Source organism: Prionailurus viverrinus, chromosome B4 (assembly GCF_022837055.1).
Source record: "Prionailurus viverrinus isolate Anna chromosome B4, UM_Priviv_1.0, whole genome shotgun sequence".
Taxonomy (NCBI): Eukaryota; Metazoa; Chordata; class Mammalia; order Carnivora; family Felidae; genus Prionailurus; species Prionailurus viverrinus.
In genome coordinates this window covers 121313350-121336540 of record NC_062567.1, presented here as the reverse complement: position 1 = coordinate 121336540, position 23191 = coordinate 121313350, and the positions used below count along the sequence as shown (strand labels likewise).

Genomic DNA, 23191 nt, shown 5'->3' with positions numbered 1-23191 from the left:
CAAGTGGTTGTGTGTGTTGTGTCCATGTGTGTTCTCTTTTTATTGCTGAGTAGCGTCCCATGGAGTGGATGAACCACAGCTGAACCATTTTTTAACCGTGGTGAACCGCTGAACTGTACTGCACTCACTGAAAGATATCTGGGTTGCTCCCAGTTTTTGACAATTAAGAATCTGCGGTAAACATTTGCGTATATAGGTTTTTGTGTGAACATGTTTTCATTTGTCTAAATGCCATTGCTTGGTTGAATGGTAATTGCATGTTTAATTTTATAAGAAACTACAGGCCGAATTGTTGCCATTCTTCATGAAGCCTCAGTTTCATCATCTGTAAAATGGGGATGTCAGCAGTACCGCATCCTAGGGTTTGGTGAGGAATGATTGTGTCCATCCATGGAAGGTGTTTAGAACAGTGCCTGCTGAGTGAGACAGCTAGAGTGTTGGGTGATAAAGATCAGCATGAGGCCAGAGTTTGGGTTTTGGGGTGTGATAATCAGAGTGAAATTGTGGAGTATGAGAGCTCAGAGGAGATTTTTGAGACTTAAATACCTCTGTGGTCTTAGGTGCAAGTTGCTTGTTATCTTTCCTCTCTGATCTTAGTCTCCTCACCAGTGATCTGGGGATAATGTGGGGATTTTTAGCGTGGGCTTGGCACGCAGCAGCTGTATAGTAGTTAGTAGCTAGTAGCTAGTATTATTCATTAGTAAGTAACTTCCAGTGTTAGAAACACACTTAGCGAGGGGTGGAGATGAGTTCGTTAGCTTGAGTCTAGGTACCCTTCAGCTTAGGGCAGTGCCAAACTAGCTGCGTGGCCTTGAACAAGCCCCCTGATCGCTCTAGCTTGGATGTCTCTCTGTACAAGGAGGCCGCTGGACTAAACAACGCGTAAGCCTTTTCAAGTGTTACAGGTCTGGGAATCATGTATCTGTGTGCCCCATCCCTCCTTCATGCCCCCGGCACATACCTAGGAGGTCCCTGTCTCACCCCTGAGAACACAGGGACTAACGTTTGACATTTCCTTTCTCTCCCTGTCCGGGGCTGCACCGTTCCTACCCGCCATTAGCCGAGGTCTGTAAGAATATACATGTCCAGCTTGATTCACTCACCAAGAGTTTATTAAGTACCCAGCAGTGGGCTTAACGGCTGTTGATTCACAGATGGGCAAGTCTCAGGGGGAGGGGCCCACCCTGGGTGAATCCCTGCCAACGCCCAGCGTGGGACTGCTGTCACGTGGAGGGGGAGACTGGTAAACAGATAAGCGACAGTCAGCTTGGGGGACATAAACAAGGGACCCCAGGGGCTTTGACACCAGAGCAGATGAACTGCTCAGGGGTCCAGGGGCTGCAGAAACCCTTGCTGGGGGTGACACTTGAACTGTGTCTGTAGAAATGAGAGGTCAGAAAAAATACGGCTATTCAGACAAAAACATGTGGTTTTATTTTTATTTTTTTCAATTTATGAAAGGACAAAATAATTTTTTTTTTTTCTCCCTTTCTGATGATTGCTTTCTGGTCATGGGATCTCTTGGCTGATGCAAACAAGCCCTTTGCAGGCTCTCCCAGAATGAAGTCTGCTCAGGGAAGAGCTGATTTTCATTACATGTTTTATTTACCCTTTCTCTCCCGCCCTTCTTTTTCCCCCTCCATTTTTGTTTTTAAGAAGTTTTTTAGTAAACTTTAGTTTTTAGATCAGTTTTCGACTTACAGAAAAATCATGTGGTTTCTATAAACCCAACCTCACGTGACTGTGGCACATTTGTCACAATTGGTGAACCAACGTCGATGCATTGTCAGTATGTATCAGTATTAACTCAAGTCCATATTTAATTCAGATTTCCCTAGTTTTTAACCCAATGTCCTTTTCTGCCCCAGGATCCCACCCGGAACAGCACACTGCATTTAGTTTCATGTCTCCCTGGGCTCCTCTTGGTGGTGACAGTTTCTCTGAGTTTTCCTCAAGGTTTTGATTACCTTGACAGCTTTGAGGACAAGTGGTCACGTACTTTGTAGAATGTCCCTCATTTGGGCTGTCTTTTTTTTTTTTTTTTTAAACTTGAGATTTTGGAAGTAGAATATTTATGCATCCTGTCAAACTCAGCTCAAAGGAAAGGTTCTTCATATTTTTAGGAAAAGAAATACCAGTTTATAACCTCCAGCAAAAATTCCCTGCAGAGCCGTGGGTCTCCACCGGCGTCGGGCCGGGTGGGGGGCATTTGGCAAGTCTGGAGACCTGTTGGCTCGTCGCACCTGGGGGTGAGGCGCTGCCCCTGGCCTCCAGCATGAGGAGGTCAGGGATGCCCCTAGACAATCTGTAATGCACAGGACAGCGTCCTCACAGCAAGGAATAATCCAGCCCCAGGTGTGGGTAAGGCCAGGCTCAAGAAACCGTGTCCTAGAATGGTGAATCTAAGAAATCATCGTGCGATTGTAATTAAAGGGACGGATGTGTTTGTGTTGTGGTCTGTGATTTCCTGTTATGCCCCCCCCCCCCCCGCCACCATGCTCACCTTCCTGGAACTCATCCCTGACCTGTGTCAGGTGAGGCTGCAGGTTGGGACAGAAGAGAAGCAAGGGATTCGCATGCCCAGCGCAACCCCCCCCCCCACTCCCCCCCCTTCAGGCATCTTCTCAGAGCCGGTCTGTGTAGAGCGTTTGGCTGCTTAGCTGGGGCTGTGAAGTGTATTAACTTGTGGAAAGAAGTGTGGGGATTAGTGCAAAGTGTTAGAAGCTTTTACAGGGTGTTGAAGGATTTTATTCAGAGTTCTCGGTTGAGAGCATTTCGTTCTCATTCAAAAATTAGGCATTTCGTAAGGACTGTGTGTGTAGGACAGTCGTATAAGCTTAGTGTATATAGAATAAACATAAAGTGCAAACCCTTCCCTCAAGGAACTGCAGTGGGTTAAGGAAACAGCTTCATAATAATGAGGTAATTTTAAGATGGGACTAGTGTTTCTCTGACTGTGTTCCACCATCTTCCGAGAGATGTGGTTACGGAAATGTTGAAAATACATGTCAAAAAAGCTTTGTTACAGGTAGGCTTATCAGAGTCTTTAAAATGCATGAGTGTTCAAGGAGGAGGGTGTTGGTGTAGCACTCCCCAAATACTTTTGACTGTGGAACCCTGCTTTTGAGGTAATAGCTCAAAATAGAGGCTCTAGAGACTATACTTGGGAGGTTCAAACAATATGTTTAACAAGAATGTATAATAATGATACCCAAAGGTGCTTAATTGTACAACCTGATGCCTTTTCTATGTAACAGGCATAGAATAACAGAGTCAGGGTCCCCCCGAGGATCTGGAGAAAGCTGTGTATTCTGTCTGTAGAAAAACAGGCAGATTTGCACAGTTATTCACAGTGCAAGCACACACACAGTTTCGTCTATAGTTTCAGGAGGTTTCTGGAGCATCTCAGCCCTCTCTGGTGAACCCAGCACTTCTTGAACCCTCTGTTAGTCTGTAAGAGTGTGAAGGATTGTCATGAGCAGGTGCTTATGGAGTAGGACTCAGCAGGGGACTGAGATCCAGGAGTCTGACTGGGCTCTTGAAGACATGTGGAGGCAGACAAGTCTGTATTTTAGAGTTGTTCTTTTTGGATTTTGGCTTCCAGCGATCTGGTAGACTAGATGGGTAGTTTAAAAATCTTTTTGTATAGAATACTCACATGCTGGAAAAATTACAAAGAACATTCTTTTGCATGTATAGCTGAGCTCTGGGGAACTAAAGTGTAGTGGCAGGGCCTAAAAAAGGAGGCTGGTGAGCAGCCCTGAAGGCGTTACTGTCTTGGGAGCACCTGTTGGGTTTTATTGGCTATGCTTGGTGGGAGGGAACACACACACACACACACACACACTCTCACTCTCTCTCTCTCTCTCTGTCTCTCTCTCTCTGTCTCTCTCTGTCTGTCTTTTTCTGTTTCTCTGCCTGTCTCTCTGTGTCTGTCTCTGTCTGTCTCTCTGTCTCTCCCTCTCTGAATCTCATAAATCCAGGACCCACAGAGACCTGCCTTCCATGCAGGAAGACAACAGGAAACTTGGATATCTTGGTCTCTGCTCTATGTTTTTCCCTGTGTGTGTCGGGAGGTTGTGGAAATCTCCCTGTAACCCTGGAATCAGGCTGGTCCTCACGTGGGTTTGGGTTTGAATCTAGTCTGCTTGCGTGGTCTGTTAATGAAACTGAGAAGTTAACTAAAAGTGGTCCCAAGGTGATAATGTCCTGGATTCCTGATAGATGCAAATGGAAACTCTCCCTGGATGGCTAGACCTTCAACTCAGTCCCAAATGGAAAGCAAAGGTATTGGTAGACATGGGAGTAAATCTAAATAAGTATTGACAATATAAAAATAAGTTGAAAAGAGAGTAGGAGAGAAGAGGTAAAAGAAACAGAGAAAAAGCAAGAAATATCATAAAATGTGGTAGTGGGAATAATTCCAGATATATCAGTAATCATGATCAACTCAGACTAAAAGATTGTCAGATCAGATAAAAGAAACAAATTCTAGCTGGATGCTGTTATAAGAGATTCACCAACAAAGAAAGGTTGAAATTAACAGAATGAGAAAAGAGATTTGGGGCAAATGCTATAACCAAAGAAACCCGAAAGGTGTTCATATCAGACAAATGCTATAGTGACACCGAAAGAAAATAATGTTTACTATGGGAAGAGTTGCAAACTATAGTTCATGGGCCAGATCTTGCTTGCTATTTTCGTGTATTAAATTGTATTGGAACACAGTTATACCCATTCATTTCCATACTTTTGGGGGCTCGTTTTGTGCTAGGGCATTAGAGTTGAGTAGTTGCAACAGAATGTATGGCCCATGGTTGCGGCCCAAAACACTTACAGAAAATGTATGTTGTCTCCTGAATAAGACTTGTGTCTATATGCCAACATGGATGACTCTTGTAAAAACAACACCGAGTGTGTGTGTGTGTGTGTGTGTGTGTGTGTGTATGTATGAAAAAAACCAAGTTGCAGATGTATACTAATTTTTTTAAAAAAATTTTAATGTTTATTTATTTTTCAGAGAGACAGAGTGCGAGCAGGGGAGGGGCAGAGAGAGGGAGGGAGACACAGAATCTGAAGCAGGCTCCAGGCTCTGAGCTGTCAGCACAGAGCCCAACACGGGGCTCGAACTCACGGACCTTGAGATCATGACCTGAGCCAAAGTTGGACGCTTAACCAACTGAGCCACCCAGGTGCCCCTACATGTATACTAATTTTTAAAGGCTTGAAAACACATAAAAGATACTATAGATCACCTATAATGATATGCATGCATGTGCTAAAAGTCAAAAATGCAGGAGAATGATGGACACCAAAGTCAGGGTAGTGGTTACCCTCTTTGGTGGGAGGAGAATGCAGGTGAAGATTTAAGGGGTTTATTTCCTAAACTGGATGATGGGGATGTAGTATCTTTTTACCTTTCCGTGTATCTTAAAAATGGTCAGATGTACTTTTTAAATGTCTCATTTTATTTTGGTGTAAGATATTGATGATCCTGTGGCCATGGGAAGAAGTAGCAAAAAGATTTCAGGGGGAAACATGCCATGTAATAATTTCCACATTTTTCAGGTAGCAAAGAAATTCCTAAATTAGAAGAGAAGCAGAGAGACCCTTCGAGGTCTTAGAATCTATCCAGCCCTTTGCCGGAAGAAGGATTCCGTTTTTCCATAGCACTTATTAGTGGCCATCTGGCATCTGCTTGAGTTTGCCATATGAGCACAAGCCTGCCAATTTTATTTTGGAGGGTTTGAGTCACACAGAGTCATTCTAATTCCTCTCCCATATGATAGCTGTTTAAATATGAAGATGGTGATCATGCATCATCGCTGCCCCTCCCCTTGACTTCATTACTTTGGAAGCTCTTTGCATTCAGTCTGGCTTGTCGATTCCCGATTCCCGATACCCCGTTGGAAGTGAACCATTTGGTACTGACCACAGGGAGCCGCATGTTGTCCGACTGGTTCAGAGCGAGGGGCGCAGCCAGCCCTGCCCCAGGGGCATGCTGCTTCTGTTGGGACACCTAGAATCCAAGGCAGGCTTAATTCCTGTGAGGTTTCCTGTCAACGAGGTCCTGACTTTGACAAGCTCTATTTTAGATGAAGGAAAAAAAGAGAATAAAAAGCCTTTTCCCCTACAATTGTTGAAAAAGCGTTTAGCAGGCTCCCCGCGTTGGGCTTTGTGCTGACAGCTCAGAGCCTGGAGCCTGCTTCGGATTCTGTGTCTCCCTCTTTCTGCCCCTCCCGCTCTCTCTCTCTCTCTGTCTCTCTCTCTCTCTCTGTCTCAAAGATAAATACACATTAAAAAAAGAATGAAAAAAAAAAGCATTTAGCAGATTGAAGATCACTACCTCCCCCTAGAAGTTTTTATGTGCCTGTCATGCATTATTAGCGGGTGCCTAGGAGAAAAAAAGGTGGTATTTTCTTTTTTCTTTTATTTTTGAAGTTACATACTTCATGTTTTAATCAAGATGGTGCAGTGAGAAAGAGAGGTTAGCCGATTGATCAGGCTTGGTAAGACACTTTTGGTACTTTAGTGGGTTGGTCCTTGACTGTGAGAAACTCCTCTTTTTCAGTTTACTAGGGTTTGGGGGAACTGTCTTATATTAAGTGAATTTATGAGATAATGATATATAAACCAGAATAAAATTTTAATTTGTATTTAGAGACGTAACTCTCCAAGATGTAACTCTTGTGATTACTTTGGGCCCACCTGGAATGTTTTTGTTCTCTTTTGAGCAGGAGAACCTGCTTGAGAAACATGATTACTCTCAGTGTCAGAATGTTGTTTGAGTATCCATTTTATTTAACAAGTATTTTTTGAGTATCGTCTATGTGTGGCTTACTTTATAGTAGCAAACAAGGCAGGCATAGCTAGGGTAGCAGTTTTCAAATGTTTTGCTCACAGGACTTACACACTTAAAATTATTGAAGGTCCCCAAATTTTTCTGTTTATATAGATTACACTGATAGTGGCTATATTAGAAATTAAAAATGAGAGATTAAAAAAATAGGTATTTATCACTTCATTTGAAATAACAACAAATCTGTTACCTGCTAACATAAATGACACACTTTTTTGATGAAGAATGACTACTTTCCAAAATAAAAGAACTTTAGAAGAATGTCATAGTTTCACATTCTTGCAGATTTCTGCAGTGTCTGGATTAGTAGGTGATGGCTGGGGTCTCTGATCGGATTCTGCATTCTGTCCCTTGAGTTGTCAGACATTGTGTGGCCTCTGGAAAGCTCCACTGTAAATTGGTGAGAAAATAAGAGTGAAAAAGGCAAAAATTCTTGCTGCTCCTTTGACAAATCACTGCAAATTTAGTGACTTAAAACGACACAAATCAGTTATAGTTCTGGAGATCACAAGTCTGAAATGGGTCTCGCCGGGCTAAATTCAGAGTGTTGGCACATGCATGTGCTAAAAGTAAAAAATGCAGGAGAATGATAAACACCAATGTCGGAGTGGTGGTTACCTCTTTGGTGGGAGGAGAATGCAGGTGAAGATTTAAGGGGTTTATTTCCTAAACTGGATGGTGGGGATGTAGAATCTCTTTACCTTTCCAGTGTCTTAAAAATCAGTGTTGGCAGTTCTCTGTTCCTTTTAGAGGCTCTAGAGAATGTTTTCTTGCCTTTCCCAGTTTCTAGAAGCTTCCTGCATTCTTTGGTTTAGGGCCCCTTTCATTTTCAAAGCCTGCAATGGTCAGTGGAGCCTTTTTCACATTCCATCACTGTGACACGCTGAATCTTCTGTCTTTTCTACACTTAACCCTTGTGATTAGGGCCCACCTAGATAAACTAGCCTAGTCTCTCTCTTAAAGTCAGCTGATCAGCAGCCCGATTTAATCTACAACCTAAATTCCCCTCTGTCATGTAAAGATAGCATAGCCACAAATTCTAGGGATTAGGATGTGGATGTCCTAATCAACAGTATTCTGTCTGGCACGTTTAAGCATTATTATAAAAATAGTTTTGATCTCAGAGATCCCATGAAAGAGTCAGGGGACCTGGCTTCTGGGATTATGCTGTTTAGGAAAAATATGAGTCGAAGGCATGTGTAAAGGAGATGGGAACTGACATTTATGAAGTGCCTGCTATGTGCCAAATAGTCTGCCAGGCAATTGACCGACATTTTATTGTTTGCTAAGTGTATGACCTTGGACCTTCCCAGTTTAGCCTTTCTCATCTGCAAACTGGGTGTCGCAGTGTTTACCCTAGGGAGTTCTTGTGAGCATTAATCAAATAATCAATGGGAAGTGCCCAGTGGACGGTATAGAAGGCATTGATAATTATTGCTTTTCTACTTCCTCCATACTTTAATGAAAAATTCTTGATAGCTTGCCTAGTATTTGATCTTTTGATATGGCTACATTTTCTTTTTCTAAGAAGTTTCCCTCAGGAAACAAATACTTTTCTTTTGAGCAGTTAAGTTTTTTTTTGATTTTTTTAAATTTTTTTATTTGAGAGAAAGCACGTGCGCGCGTGCACAAGTTGGGGAGGGGGAGAGAAAGAGAGAGAGGATGAATCCCAAGCAGGTTCCATGCTCAGTGCAGATACAGGGTTTGATCCCATGACGCTGGGATCATGACCTGAGCCAAAATCAAGAGCTAGATGTTCAACCAACTGAGCCACCCAGGCACCCCGTTCTTTTTTTTTTTTTTTTTTTTTTTTTTAAAGTTGGCTCCACACTGGGGGGTGAGGCTTGAACTCACAACCCTGAGACAGAGTTACACACTCTACCAACTGTGCGTTTTATCAAATGACTTAAGATTAGGTTGTCATTAAACCATTATGACATGTAATTTTGTTTCAAATGTAGTCCCGTGTGGTTTTATTTTTAGAACGTTGGGAAGCGTGATAGATTGTCACAGAACAGTCAGAATGGCAGATATTATTTACTGAGTAGTAAAGATGTTATCTTAACTTCTGGTAGGAGTTGTGCAAATGTCATATGCATTATTAATTATTCAGATGAGTAGTTGTAATTGTCATGGATTGCTCTTCCCTGGATGAAATATCTAAACTAATGGAAAAATGAGAGGTGCTTTTTAGAGTTGTAGATGCAGCACAAATGACTTTTGAATTGCCATCTTGTCTGAGAGGGGAACCGGGCTAAGTTCCCCTTCGCCTCGCGTGTCCTCGGCCTCCCCCACTGCCTGTGATGCTGTCGCTACAGAGCTCTTGCGTCATCACTTCCTCACTTAGGGTCCCCGCACTGTTCCCTGTGTGGTGGCTGGCACATAGTAGGTGTGCAGTACTGCTTACTGAAAACGTGCCTGAGGGTTGAGTAAGTGGGAAAACCAGTGTACCAAGACACTACATACTGTGCGACCTTCTTTGTATAAAACTCTAGAAGATGCAAATGAATCTGATAAAAAATAGAACAGGGATGCCCCAGTGGCTCAGTGGTCAGCTCAGGTCCTGATGTCGCTGTTCGTGAGATTGAATCCCGCATCAGTCTCCGTGCTGTCACCGCAGAGCCTGCTTGGGATTCTCTCTCTCTCTGTCTGTCTCTCTCTCTCTCTCTGTCTCTCTCTGTCTCTGTCTCTCTCTCTGCCCTTCCCCTGTGTGTTTCTCTCTCTTTCTCTCTCAAAAATAAAACAAACCTTAAAAAGACAATAGAACAGTAGTTGCGTGGGGATGGTCTCAAGGATAAAGGGAGAATTCAAGGGGTGAGGGGAAATGTTTGGGGATGCTAGATATGCTTCTTATCTTTATTGGGATGATGGCTTCATACGTGTATACATATGCCAGACCTTGTCAAGCTGTGATTTCTTATACATCATTTGTACCTCAATAGAACTATAAAGTAAAGACAAAGAAATAAGAGAAGGACTCTGGGCTCGCCTGGCTTGAAGCAGGTTCCTACCGCAGGAGCGGGAAGTGTGGCTCGGTGTGAATCCGGTGCTCTAGCCTGGACTGCCAAACACGGCTGGAGGCGTGGCGCGGGATCCTAGAAGAACACAGAATTCGTGCGTTTGGAGGTGGGGAACGGTCATTTCTTATCTAAGGGTTGGGGTGCGCTGGACAGGTAACCCCATAATGTTCACCTTCGTGGTGAAAAGGATACATTGGTTGCTTGGTTTTGTCTCTGCATCTATGGGACTATTGAAGAAGTAAAGGTGATTTACAATTGAATGGCCATTGGAGAAACTGGGGATACTGGAGAAAGTAGTTTCTGGCTGAAAATAGTTGTATTTGAATCTCTGAGGTCTAATAGCGCTCCTGTGAATCGTCTGTATTTCAAGTCACACTGTTTGCTCTACTCTTAGCTCCCTTACTGTAACTGCTTATTAGCAGAAAGGATAAAAGTCATCAGAACCACATCAGATCACGTTTGTTGGCATTAAACATAACATTGTAAACATAAGCGTGACATTTGCATTACGGTCAAATTGTTATCTAACACATCGGTTGCATTAGGACCCACTCACGGTTTTCAGACAGGTGTCAGTAGAACCGACTGCCTTTGCCCAAGCCTTACTTGACAGGAGGAAGTCGTAACTGGTGAAGTTTGCCAAGAGAAAATCATCTCAGGTGATTGTCTTTTCCTTATCATTTCACTTGCCAGTTGCAGATGAAACATTAAAAGCTTTACAGTTTGGGTTCAGAACCTTGAGCTCACTTGGGGTAGAGACAGTGGAAGGGGGATGTGACTCCTGCTTCAACATAGACCCAAAAAGTCCCTATACCTTTTTTTTCATATATTTTCAATCTATATGTATCCTTAAAAATTTTTTTTAAATATTTATTTAATTTTGAGAGACAGAGTGCGAGTCAGGGAGGGGCAGAGAGAGAGGGAGACACAGAATCTGAAGCAGGCTCCAGGCTTTGGGCTGTCAGCACAGAGCCTGACACGGGGCTCGAACCCACAAACCATGACATCACGATCTGAGCTGAAGTCTGACACTCAACCAACTGAGCCACCCAGGCACCTCTCTATATGTATCCTTTAATTAATTTTTAATTTTTTTTTTTTACAGTTTATTTATTTTTGAGAGAGAAAGACTATGTGAATGGGGTAGGGCAGAGAGAGAGGGGAGAGAGAATCCCCAGCAGGCTCTGCACTGTCAGGACAGAGCCGATGTGGGGCTCGAACCCACAAACCGTGAGATCACGACTTGAGCCGAAACCAAGAGTCAGACACTTAACCAACTGAGCCACCCAGGCACCCCCTATATGTATCCTTTTAAAAGAAATTTGGAAATCTTGTTGTTTATAACATGCAAGGTTATTTATTTATTCATTTATTTAATTTAAAGAGTGAGTGGAGGAGAGGGGCAGAGGAAGAGAGAGAGAGAATCCCAAGCAGGCTCCACGCTCAGCACAGAATCCCACACAGGGCTTGATCCCATGACCCTGGGATCATGACCTGAGCCAAAATCAAGAGTCAGATGTTCAATCGACTGAGCCACACAGGTGCCCCAACATGTGAACTTTTTTTTTAAGTTTATTTATTTTTGAGGGGGGGAGGGGCAGAGTAAGAGAGAGAGAGAGAAAGAGAGAGAGAGAGAGAGAGAGAGAGAGAGAGAGAGAGAACTGCAAGCAGGCTGTGCACTGTCAGCACAGAGCCTGACATGGGCCTCAAACCCATGAACCGTGAGGTGGTGACCTGAGCCGAAACAAAGAGCTTACCTGATTTAGTCACCCAGTCTCCCCACGAACTTTTAAAAGAGAATTTGAAGCCATGTTAAAGAAGTATGAAATAATTAATAAAATATTTTGAATATTTGTGAATATTTATTAAGTGTACGAATATGATGAAATCTAACATCAAGTAGAGATTTGGTCAATTTGGAGAAAAACAAATACTTTAAATCTGCTCTTTTGTTGATTTAGGAAAATAGATGTATATTACAAAGAAATATGACCTTGAGCTGTTACTTTAGTTCCATCTTATTTTCCTTCTTTGTAAGGCAGGGATTATAACTATGTTAAGTGAGGTCTGTGCACCTTCATCTGGGGCCTGGAGAGAAGCAAATGCAGGTGATTATTAGCCATGAGGATTCCTTGTTGGCCCATTGAGCCCTGGGAAGGTTCACAGAAAGCTGAGTGGTGGTATATGGGGGAATGTAGACTTTCCCTCTGTTTTTTGTCACCTCTAAGAAAAAAAGTTGCTTCCTTCTCCTTTTGTCCCCCTTACCTTCTTTTTCTTCTTTGGGACTTCAGATCTGAATGTTCTTTTTTTTTTTCTTCTGGGAGAATAGTTTGAAGTGGCTTATACCAAAACGAAAAATCCTAATTAGTTAAAGAAAAATGGCATCTTTATGTCTTTGGATTGTGGTTTGCATTGTCCAAAAATTGAACTTCAAGAATTTTCAAGTGCATTTCAGCTTTTCTCTTTGATCCTATTCTCATTAACGTGTTTTGGTTCAAGTATTTGAGATGTATGTTTGAGCTTCCAAATGGAGCGTATTTTCCCCCGGGGTATGCTTTATTAATAGCACTGTAATGAAATCTTTGTATGTAAGTCTTTATCCACATTTCTGAACATTTCCTTAACATAGATTCCCAGAAGGAGAAATAGTAGGTCAAAGGGTATGAATGTTTTCTAGAAAGCATTTCTAGAAAGCTTTCTAGAAAGTTTGAATTGACTTACACTCCTAAATAGCCAGGAGTGAGGCTGCCCAGTGTCAGCACCAGCACCAGCTCTGCTCTGTCATTAAAGACAAAACAAGAGGGAGACCTGGGTGGTCCAGTCGGTTAAGCGTCCAACTTCGGCTCAGGTCATGATCTCGAGGTTCGTGGGTTCGAGCCCCACATTGGGCTCTGTGCTGACAGCTCAGAGCCTGGAGCCTGCTTCAGATTCTCTGTCTCCTTCTCTCTCTGCCCCTCCCCTGTTCGCACTCTCTCTCTCAAAAATAAATAAACATTCAAAACAAAACCCTCAAAAAACAAGAATGGACCCCCCCCCCCCCGCCACAAAGAGTTCACATACAAAATAACAAAAGCAACAAAAACATTGGTGCAATATGATGGGAGGAAAATGGTATCTTTTATTCCTGAGCCAAGTAACACATGCTTCTTATAGAAAAAGAGTAAATGAAGTACAGTAAAACCATTTCTAACTCATCTTTCAGAGAGAGTTAACTTTTTTTTTTTTTAATTTTTTTTTTTTTCAACGTTTATTTATTTTTGGGACAGAGAGAGACAGAGCATGAACGGGGGAGGGGCAGAGAGAGAGGGAGACACAGAATCAGAAACAGGCTCCAGGCTCTGAGCCATCAGCCCAGAGCCCGACGCGGGGCTCGAACTCACGGACTGCGAGATTGTGACCTGGCTGAAGTCGGACGCTTAACCGACTGCGCCACCCAGGCGCCCCGAGAGTTAACTTTAAAAAAAAAATTTTTTTTTTAATGTTTATTTATTTTTGAGACAGAGAGAGACAGAGCATGAACGGGGGAGGGGCAGAGAGAGAGCGAGACACAGAATCGGAAGTAGGCTCCAGGCTCTGAGCCATCAGCCCAGAGCCTGATGTGGGGCTGGAACTCACGAACCGTGAGATCGTGACCTGAGCTGAAGTCGGATGCTCAACTGACTGAGCCACCCAGGGGCCCCGAGAGTTAACTTTTAATTTTGTTTATGATTAGAATGGTTGAACATTTACATTTATTAGCCATTTAATTTCCTCTCTTATGGAGGAAATCTCTGATGCTTTATCTTTTTTTTTCCTTTATTTGGAGACAGAGAGACAGTGAGTGAGAGAGAGAGAGAGAGAGAGAGAGAGAGAGAATGAGAATCCCAAGGAGGCTATGTGCTGTCAGCGTGGAGCTGATGGAGGGCTCCATCCCATGGAACCCTGAGATCATGACCTGAGCTGAAACAAAGAGTTGGATGCTTAACCGACTGAGCCACCCAGGCGCATCCCCTTTATCTTTTTTATTGGATTTTTTTTTTCTTTTTACGTAGGCTTCATGTGGAGCCCAGTGTGGGGCTTGAACTCATGACCCTGACATCAAGACCTGAACTGATACCAAGAGTTGGAGGCTTAACCAACTGAGCCACCCAGGCATCCATGGATTTGATTTTCAATATTTAGCATATTCATATTTTTGCTTTTTACCTTTAAATTTCTGTTTAATATAACCTTTTCCCTCAAATTATTGTTTGTGCTATTTTTGGATACACATGTTTAGATTGTAAATCTGTGGATGTTTTCCATTTGTGATTTATTGTTATTGCTTTTATATTTGGAAAGATGAGGTAAATAGTAATCTAGCTTTCACACCTTTTAACCATTTTTTTAAGAGCTTTAATTCTTTGACTCACCTGGTGTTTGTTTTGCAGCACAGTATAAAGGAAAATCTTATCTGACACTCTTTTATTATAGTTAGCCAGTGTTTATGTAGTTAGAAAAAGAGAGAATATTCTAGGTGAATTTAATTCAAGTTGGTACTCAACTACAGCATATTCTGGAGAACACAGTAATGGTAGATTACCCGTCTTGCTGAAAGTTGGGCATATGAACGAGAATTTAAGATTGCAATGATGCTTTAGAGTCTAAACGGGGAATGCATTTAATACTGAGTTAAAATGTTAACATTTGTAGGCAGTAAGAATTTTGAGTGGCTGAATATGCTTGAAATGAACTTTTAGTTAGGATCTTTTTTTTTTTTTTTTTAATGTTTTATTTATTTTTTAGAGAGACAGAGACAGAGCGTGAGCAGGGGAGGGGCAGAGAGTGAGGGAGACATAGAAACTGAAGCAGGTTCCAGGCTCTGAGTGGTCAGCACGGAGCCTGATGTGGGGCTTGAACCCATGAACCGTGAGATCATGACCTGAGCTGAAGTCGGATGCTTAACCGACTGAGCCACTCAGGCGCCCCTAGTTAGGATCTTTTTGACTGCAAGCAATAAAACATCCAGCTCAAACGGATTTAGCTTAAGCAAAAAAACCCAAACAAACCATTTTTAAAGGAAATTTTATGGGTTTGTGCAATTGGAAAATCCAGAGGTAGTATTAGCTTTGTCTCTTGACCTTGCTTTCTTCCCTACTGGCTTTTTTTTTTCTTTTTTTTTAAAGTAGGCCTCACGCCCAGCTCTGAGCCCAATGCAGGGCTTGAGCTCCTGACCCTGAGATCAAGATCTGAGCTGAGATCAAGAGTTGGTTGCTTAACTGACTGGGCCACCCAGGGCTCCCCTCTCCCCCACTGGCCTTTTTAAAGGTTCTTAGTGATGGCCCTACCCATCTCATTTGATATCCTTTTAGATCCAAGTTTGGAAGAAAAGAATGCCTCTTCTGTGAAATTCCCTTCTAAATCCAGAAATTTTCCTGATTGGAACTTATTGGTACACTTTGGCTATAGGGAAAGTATGATGATGATTGGCCAGAGGGGGTCCTAAGCCTTCTCCAAACGAATTCATGTTGGTGGGGAATTCAGGTGCTGTTTGGCCAGGTCTGGGTCATGTGCTCTCCTCCTGCTGTCGGGAGTGGAATCTCACTGAGGCCACACAGGCCATAACAGTTGGGGAGGGCTGATTTCCCAAAGAAACGCAGTGGAGGAGTAGTAGCTGTGTTAGGCAGCTTAGGCTAGGTTGTGCTGCATGAGCCCCAGTCTGTGGCTTCCTATAGACCGCTGTAACCAAATTCCTTCTCAGTCATGCAAAGTCTAGTGGGGCCTCAGTTGCCCTCCGTGTTCTAGCCCAGGTGTCTGCCTTGGAACCAGGCTGTCGTCAGAGCTTTGGACAGAGTAATAGAGCTGTCTCTCTATTTCTTTGTACTAACTGTATAGTCTTTCTGTCATCATCCATTAGGTGCAAAAGGAATTCACTTTCTAAATTGGTACCCAGTCTTGTTTCTGTTTTGGGAAAGTACAGAGGTGACTAGTCAAGGGCCCTTTTTCCATTTATACTCTAGAGTCTACAGTTTAGACAGATTGTTTGTCTTTTTGTGAGTGTTTGGCATTCTTTCCTTTTGCCTTGTAATTACTTGTGTTTCTTCTCAGCACGTTTTTGAAGTGGTTTTATGGGGCGTTGAAATCCCTTTTAAGCTTCCCATGTTCCTCGTGTTTATTTTGAGTGATGACAGATTAAACATCTGAGCTTTTTGGTGATGATGTTCATGTGATTAATACACCTTGGGCTTTCCCTCCAGCGGGACACGCCTGGGCAGCCTTTGGAGATGTGCTGGTAGTGACTTTCCATCCCGGCAGGGTTCCTTGATGGCTTCACGTTTTCTTCTCAGGTTGTAGAAAGGGAGAGAGACTTTATTGCCAACCCTTTCTAAACATGAACTTCTAATTTAAACAGGCTGTTAGAACTTCCCATGGAAGGATCATGTGTGAAAGCAGAGCCGTTGGTCACTCTGTAAGTGATCCTGCGTTACTTACTGTGGATAGTGCCATGTGGTCATAGTCAGAAAATAGCATCGTCCGCAGTGGCCCATTGACGACGTAAGGCCAGAAGATCTGTGGTGTTACGTGCCGAAGAGCTTGGGACTGCTGGCTTCTCCCTGTCCCGGGACTAGCTCTTGTGAACGGTCTACCTTAGCGTTTGTTTTATTTTTTTAAATGTCACTGCCTTGTTTACTGCCCTCAGTAACAAGTGTCTAAATTTGCAAAAGAAAGCCAAGGTGAATGACTCATTGATTTTTGACAAAAGAAAAGTAATAAAAGGGACTCGGTGCCTCTTGACAATTTGGATTTTTGGTAGACTCAGCCATATCTAGGTTGTCAGTGGGAGAGAGATAGGTGCATGTGTTCATAAATTCATTCACTTAGACACGCATTTGCCTTTGTTGGGTATTCCGTGTGGGAACGTAAAGGCTTAGTTTTAAGTTAGTGTAACATGACAGCTTACCTGGTGACCCTGAATAGGCTTCAGGGGGTGAGTCCCCCTGGGATTTTCTGCAAAATCCGTATGTGCATTTCTCTGGGGAGAGGATTCTGTGGTTTCTATTAGATTCTCAAAGGGATCTAAGCTGTAAAGCTGTGAGGAACCTCCTCAGATGCTCAGAATACCTCGCCGTGGCTAGCCTGGTCTCCTCATTGCAGCTGCCACCCACCCTGTGGAAGCAGTACCTGTTGAGTATTTCAGGTGGCCCCTTAGAATGAAAGTGGGTAACATGGGCCATTCCTAGCCACAAAGAAATGAGCAGAGGGAAGGGGGCGGGGGGAGCAGTGTAGACTCTGGTGAGCACGAAAGTGACGAAGGATTACTTAGGGTAAAGTGTACCCTTCTCAAATGCTTGTTGATTCCTGTAATCCTGGGGAAGAGAGTTAGGAGCACAGATTCTGGAGCCAGACTTGCTGGGTTCAGATCTCGGCTCTGCCATTCAGAGTACTGTGTATACTTCAGCAGATTACGTAATTTCTGTGCTCAAAGGTCCTCATATATAAAATTGGGATAATACAGTATTTGCTTCATTAGATTGCTGTAAGGATTAAATGAGATAATATAAAGTGCTGTGATAGCACGTAGCATATAGTAGGTGCTTAATAAATATTAACCCCTGTAGTGGAGTCGAGAGATTGTCCTCAGTAATGTAAAGAGCAGTCAGATATGGACGGTTTGAGTTTTGTGTGCATGTGTTAGAAATTTGTACCTGTCTCCCAAAAAGTCACCTGCTCTCAGCATTTGCCCACTTATGAGCCGTTTTGGTGTGCAACCAGCATAAAAGGTGAAAGAATACAGTCACATATCCTTTCAGGAGGATAGAGTGGTCTGTGTTCTTGTCACAGAATGTTGCATGATGGGGTTCTTGCCATGGAAGGACTGACTGAATATCATATTTCCTTTTTGTTTTTGGAAATCTACTGTACAGTCTTTAATCCTGATTTCGTCGAGGATATGGTGGTTGAAGACCCACAGTCTGAGATTTCACCTCTGTGATCAGTTCATCCGTCATGATTAGGCTCTAGGGGGCTACTCTCTGTCAATGCATCTTCCAACTCCTCTAATAATTGGGAGATGCCTCCCTCTGTAGTTTTATTCTTACTCTCATTATGGGTGGAAAATGAAAAATTATGAACTCTTAACTGTGTTCCATAAAAGTAAAAATCAAATGCAAAGATGGTATCTTTAGACTTCTTTTATAACTTCTTGAAAATGATGTGACACTTTGGGCAGTGCAGAGAGGAGACAGAAGGATGATGTTGTGATAGTTTATTTCACACATGCACCTGTTGGTGGTGATGGGAGAACACAGTGGGGAGAGCACATGAAGCTATACGTACACTGTGAGGCCAACTGCGTAAAACACATCCATGAAACAGTATTGCGACCGATGCATTAAATGTTAGTAGTTTTCTTCTGGGTGAGGAGATGATGTGTGATATTTAAATTTAATTATCTAAGTGTTTCTCCATCTTCTGAAATCTGTAACTAGTATATGTTCTTTTTTAAATGAAACAAATCTTGTGATACTGAAACAAAGATTCCTTTTTGTATTATTTTATTTTTGAGAGAGTGTGCACCTGTGCGCAAGCAGAGGGTGGGGCAGAGAGAGAGGGAGAGAAAGAATCCTAAACAGGCTCTATGCTCCTAGTGCAGAGCCCGGTGTGGGGCTTGATCTCATCACTGTGAGATCATGACCTGAGCCGAGATCAAGGGTTGGACACTCAACTGACTGAGCCACCCAGGTGCCCCCAAAGATTCTCTTTAAATAAAGTTTTATTGAGATAAAGTTTATTTATTTATTTATCTTGAGAGAGTCAGAGTCAGTGCGAGTTGGGGAGGGGCAGAGAGCGAGGGAGACAGAGGATCCCAGGCAGGCTTCCTGCTGTCAGTACAGAGTCTGATGTGGGCTTGAACTCACAAAACTGAGATCATGATCTGAGTCCAAACCAAGAGTCAGACGCTTAACCGACTGGGCCACCCAGGCGCCCGAGATACTATTGACATACTGTACCATTCACCCGCTTGAAGGTCTCCCATTTGGTGGCTTTCAGTTCACAACGGCCATCTGGCCATCACTCATCACCAATTGGAGAACATTTTCATCACCCCAAAAGGAGATTCTACACGCGTTAGCAGTCTCTTCGTTTGACTCGCCTATTCTAGACATTTCAGATAAATGGAATCATCCCACATGCAGTCCTTTGCGACTGGCTTCTCATGCTTGCACTTTGGTTGACTCACTGAGGAATCCTACTAACCTTTATTTATCACATGATATAATATACATTTTTTCTTTACTTCTAGACTTGGTGCCTTCAATTATGAACAACTTGTTGAATCCAGATGCCATTTTCTCAAACAATGAGATGAGCCTGTCGGACATTGAAATCTATGGCTTTGATTATGATTATACCCTGGTGTTTTACTCAAAGCACCTCCACACGCTGATATTTAATGCCGCGCGGGACCTTCTCATCAATGAACACCGGGTAAGAGCACAGGACGTTGTGGTCTCCCTCCTCCTTCTCTTAGACGTTGGAGAGCAGCCGTGAACGGATCTGGCCCTGTGCCTGGCACACAGACATCACTTAGTAAATTGTTGTTGAATGCATGAATAGATTTTGTTCCCTTCCAAATGACTCTATCCAGAAGCCTGTTGGTTTTTTTTTCAAACCACTTTTTTTGAGGTATGATTGATGTACAAAAAGCTGTACACACTTAATGTATATAACTTGATGAGTTTGGGCATAGTGTATGCTTGTGAAGCCATCACCACCACCAAGGTCATAAACCATCTGTCACCTCCCAAAGTTTCCTCCTGCCCCCTTCATTATTATTATTGTTATTTGCGTGCGCGTGTGCACTTAAAATAAGATCTACCCTCTCAGCAGATGTTTTAGCAATATAGTGTTGTTTGCTGTAGGTGCTGTGCTGTGTAATAGATCTCCAGAACTTGTTTATCTCCCATCACTGGAACTTTGTACCGGAAAATAGTTGCTTTTTTTTTTTTTTTTTTTTTTTAAATCTCTAGATGTCTCTTTAATGAAAGATTTTCAAGTTATGCGTTAGCAGAGATTGGGCTACAGACTCCGTGCTCTCATTTCTCACCGAGTGGTGATGGAGTTTCTCCCAGAGCTGATGAACCGGCAGCCTGCTGAGCTCTGGTTAGAAGAAATCCTTCAAATAATAGGCAATATTTTAACCTCATCACTGACTGGAGTTGTTCTGTTCTGTTTTGTTTTATTTTATTTTATTTATTTTAGTTAATCAATTTATTTATTTTTGAGAGAGAGAGAGAGAACAAGCATGGGAGGGGCAGAGAGGGAGGGAGGGAGGGAGGGAGAGAGAAAGAGAGAGAGAGAGAGAGAGAGAGAGAGAGAGAGAGAGAGAGAATTCCAGCAGGCTCCACAGTCAGCATGGAGCCCAATGTGGAGGCTCAATCCCATGAAACCTGAGATCGTGACCTGAGCTGAAATCAAGAGCCGGAAGCTCAACTAGCTGAGCCACCCAGGCACTCCTGACTTGAGTTGTTCTTATGTAAAGAACATTTGACTGTCTTCTGGTGCATAGTGTTGTTGAGACCTTATAGTAAGGAAGGCAAAAAGAAACACTCAGAACCCAACATGCTTTTCTGTAGTCCACTTTGAGTATCTATTTCAGGAGCCTGAGTGAGAAGCATCCTCAGAGGTCAGCAGGTCCTAGTGCCCTTTGAGAACCCCCAGAACGCCCCCGAGAAGTGCAGCTCCAGGGTCTGTCTCAGACCGGGTGCATTTCTGCAGGGGGCACTTCCGATTTGGCGGGTCGAACAATTCTGCCTTCAGACAGCTTTCACCATCGATCTCTTCTCTTTCATTCCTTCACACATTCCTTCAGCCTTTACTAAGTACCCCCTCTGTGCCAGGCCCTGTGGTAGAAGCAGGGGGAGTGAGGATGAGTAGCATATGGGGACCAGCACTGTAGTGGGGAGGCAGTCGTGTAAGCAGAGGAATTACGCGTCCACCTCCTGGAGGCGTCTCCATGCGTCTGAACAAAGAGCTAGGGATGTGTAACTTTCTCTGCTTGAGGGAATTAGGAGAACAACAAAGAAGGTGATACTTCTGGGACCCCGGAAGGAGTTTGTCAGCAAAGGTGGGCTGGGGTGGGCAGACTGGTAGGTGTGCGAAATCTAGAAACCTAGATCAGGAGAACTAATGTTCTATACCTGATTTATCTGCTAGGATAGTGTTTAATCTACTGGGGTATGTGTTCTGTAGTCCTGCCATTATGCTGGCCAAGATGTCTCTTTTTCCAGGCTGGTCATTCTGAGTTTTTTCAGCCATTCCCATTTGGCTGCCTTTCTGGTCTTTTATCATCTCCGTTACCCTTCTTTGTGTGTACTCTGGTTTATCCCCCTCACATGCGAGTCCCCAAACTGAAGATGTTAATGCAGGTGGGGTCTGACTAGTATGGAATAGAGGGAGACCATCACCTCCCTGGTTCTGGATACCATACCTTTATTAATGCTGCCAAAGTTTCCATTGGTTTTGGATCCTCACCATTTGAGGCAACATATTTCCTGATCCCCTCAGCTTTTGGTTATCAGTGGACTTAATAAGCAAGTCATTTTCTCCTTATTCAAAATTCAGTAATGGCATGTGTCAAAAATAACCTTCCCTTCTGCCATTAAGCCAACAGGCAGCTTTCTTTAGTTATGGCCACTTTCCCATATGTAAACCCATCTAGCCACTTGCCATCGAGCTGCATTTGCCCTCTGTTCAGGAGACTCTCTTTTCTTCCATCTAACCTGCAGACGTGTCCCCTGACTGTGAAAGCGGAGTGTGAACTAGCTGGTCCCGCCCTCACTGCCCTGTCTGCCAACCTGCACCACCTCTCCACGACCCCATGGGGACGTTGAACTGAAGGGGTGTTGCATTGCTGATGGCCTTCTAGACCTAGGTCGTCTGTGGCATTTGCTGTGACTTTGATTATCACTCGTAAAATAGCGGTCATTTTATTAACAGTCCTGTCTGTTGATTTTCTGCTTGGTGCTAGAAGCGCAGGTTCTGGAGCCTGACCGCTGGTGTTCAAATCCTGACCTTCACCACTTACTTCTCAGGTAGTCTCGAGAAACTCACCTAATTTCTCTGAGCCTCAGTCTCTTCCTCTGTGAAATGGGTACAGTAACAGTACTGGCCTCACAAAGTCGTTGTAATTAAATGAGTTAATATATATAAAGTGCCTGGCCCATAGAAAACACTCAATAAATGTTAGCCATTATTGCCTTTCTCCCTCCCTCCCTCCCTCCCTCCCTCCCTCCCTCCCTCCTTTCTTTCTTTCTTTCTTTCTTTCTTTCTTTCTTCCTTTCAAGTTTATTTATTTTGAGAGAGAGTGCACACACAAGAGAGAGACCCTGAACAGGCCCCTTGTTGTGTAGAGCCCAACGCGGGGCTTGAACCCAGGAACCATGAGATCATGACCTGATCTGAAATCAAGGTCAGATGCTTAACCAACTAAGCTACACAGGTGGCCCACTACTGGTATTTCTAATATGCGTGACAACCATACAAATAGATGTTGTGTCTGTTTTACAGGTGAGGAAACTGAGGCTAACGGAGATGAGCACGTAGTTCAAAGCCGCGAGATCAGTAGGAGACAGAACCAGAATTTGAACTCAGATCTGTTTCCAAGGCATAAATATTCTTTATTCCATGTTGTTCCTTGTGGGATTAATAACACCTTTCATTTCCACCCTGTTGTTCATATGGAAATAAAATATTCGTGATGATAAAAAAAATTATGAAGATAAAAAATGTATGAAATGTGGGGGGAAAAGGGAGATGAAACAGGTGGGGAAAAAGAGGTACAATCATGATTATAAAAGCTTCTGGACTTAAGATCACTGAAGTTTCATTCCCATTATGTCTGTTTGTTGCTTGGATAAAAGAAATAAGTCATAACACTAATTATGTCAGGCATATTAATAGAGTCAATTATGCTTATGCAGATTTTTCTCTTGCTCTGATTAAACAAAATAATTCTTCCAAGAGGCATTTAATTTGGTGCCATTTTTCCTGCCAAAGACTAAATGTACTTGTAGAGATGGAAAGACATCTGCTTTTGAGATGCACAGTAATAGAACAGTAAGTTTGCAATTTAGCATCTTCCCAAAAAGCAAATGTAAAAGTTCTAGCCCCTTAATTATGCTTTTTTTTCTTTTTTTTTTTTTTTTTCAGAAAAAGAAGTTTTCATAAAAATAGAATAAAATATAGGGTAATGACTGTATTTTCCTTTCATGGGTCCACCAAGGAATAGAAGGAGAGTGATAAGAGTTCTTGACTTCGTGTTCCACATCCATACCCTCATCAGTGTTCCCTG

General features: G+C 43.0%; 1 protein-coding gene across 1 annotated transcript in view; it reads left to right on the top strand.

The window, feature by feature from the left end:
- The window catches only part of NT5DC3 (5'-nucleotidase domain containing 3), an 88264-nt gene that overhangs the window by 2029 nt on the left and 63044 nt on the right, over positions 1–23191 (top strand). Inside the window, exon 2 of the mRNA XM_047865908.1 lies at positions 19142–19326. Within this exon, the coding sequence (XP_047721864.1) occupies positions 19142–19326 (185 nt within the window). The remainder of the gene's footprint in view (positions 1–19141; positions 19327–23191) is intronic.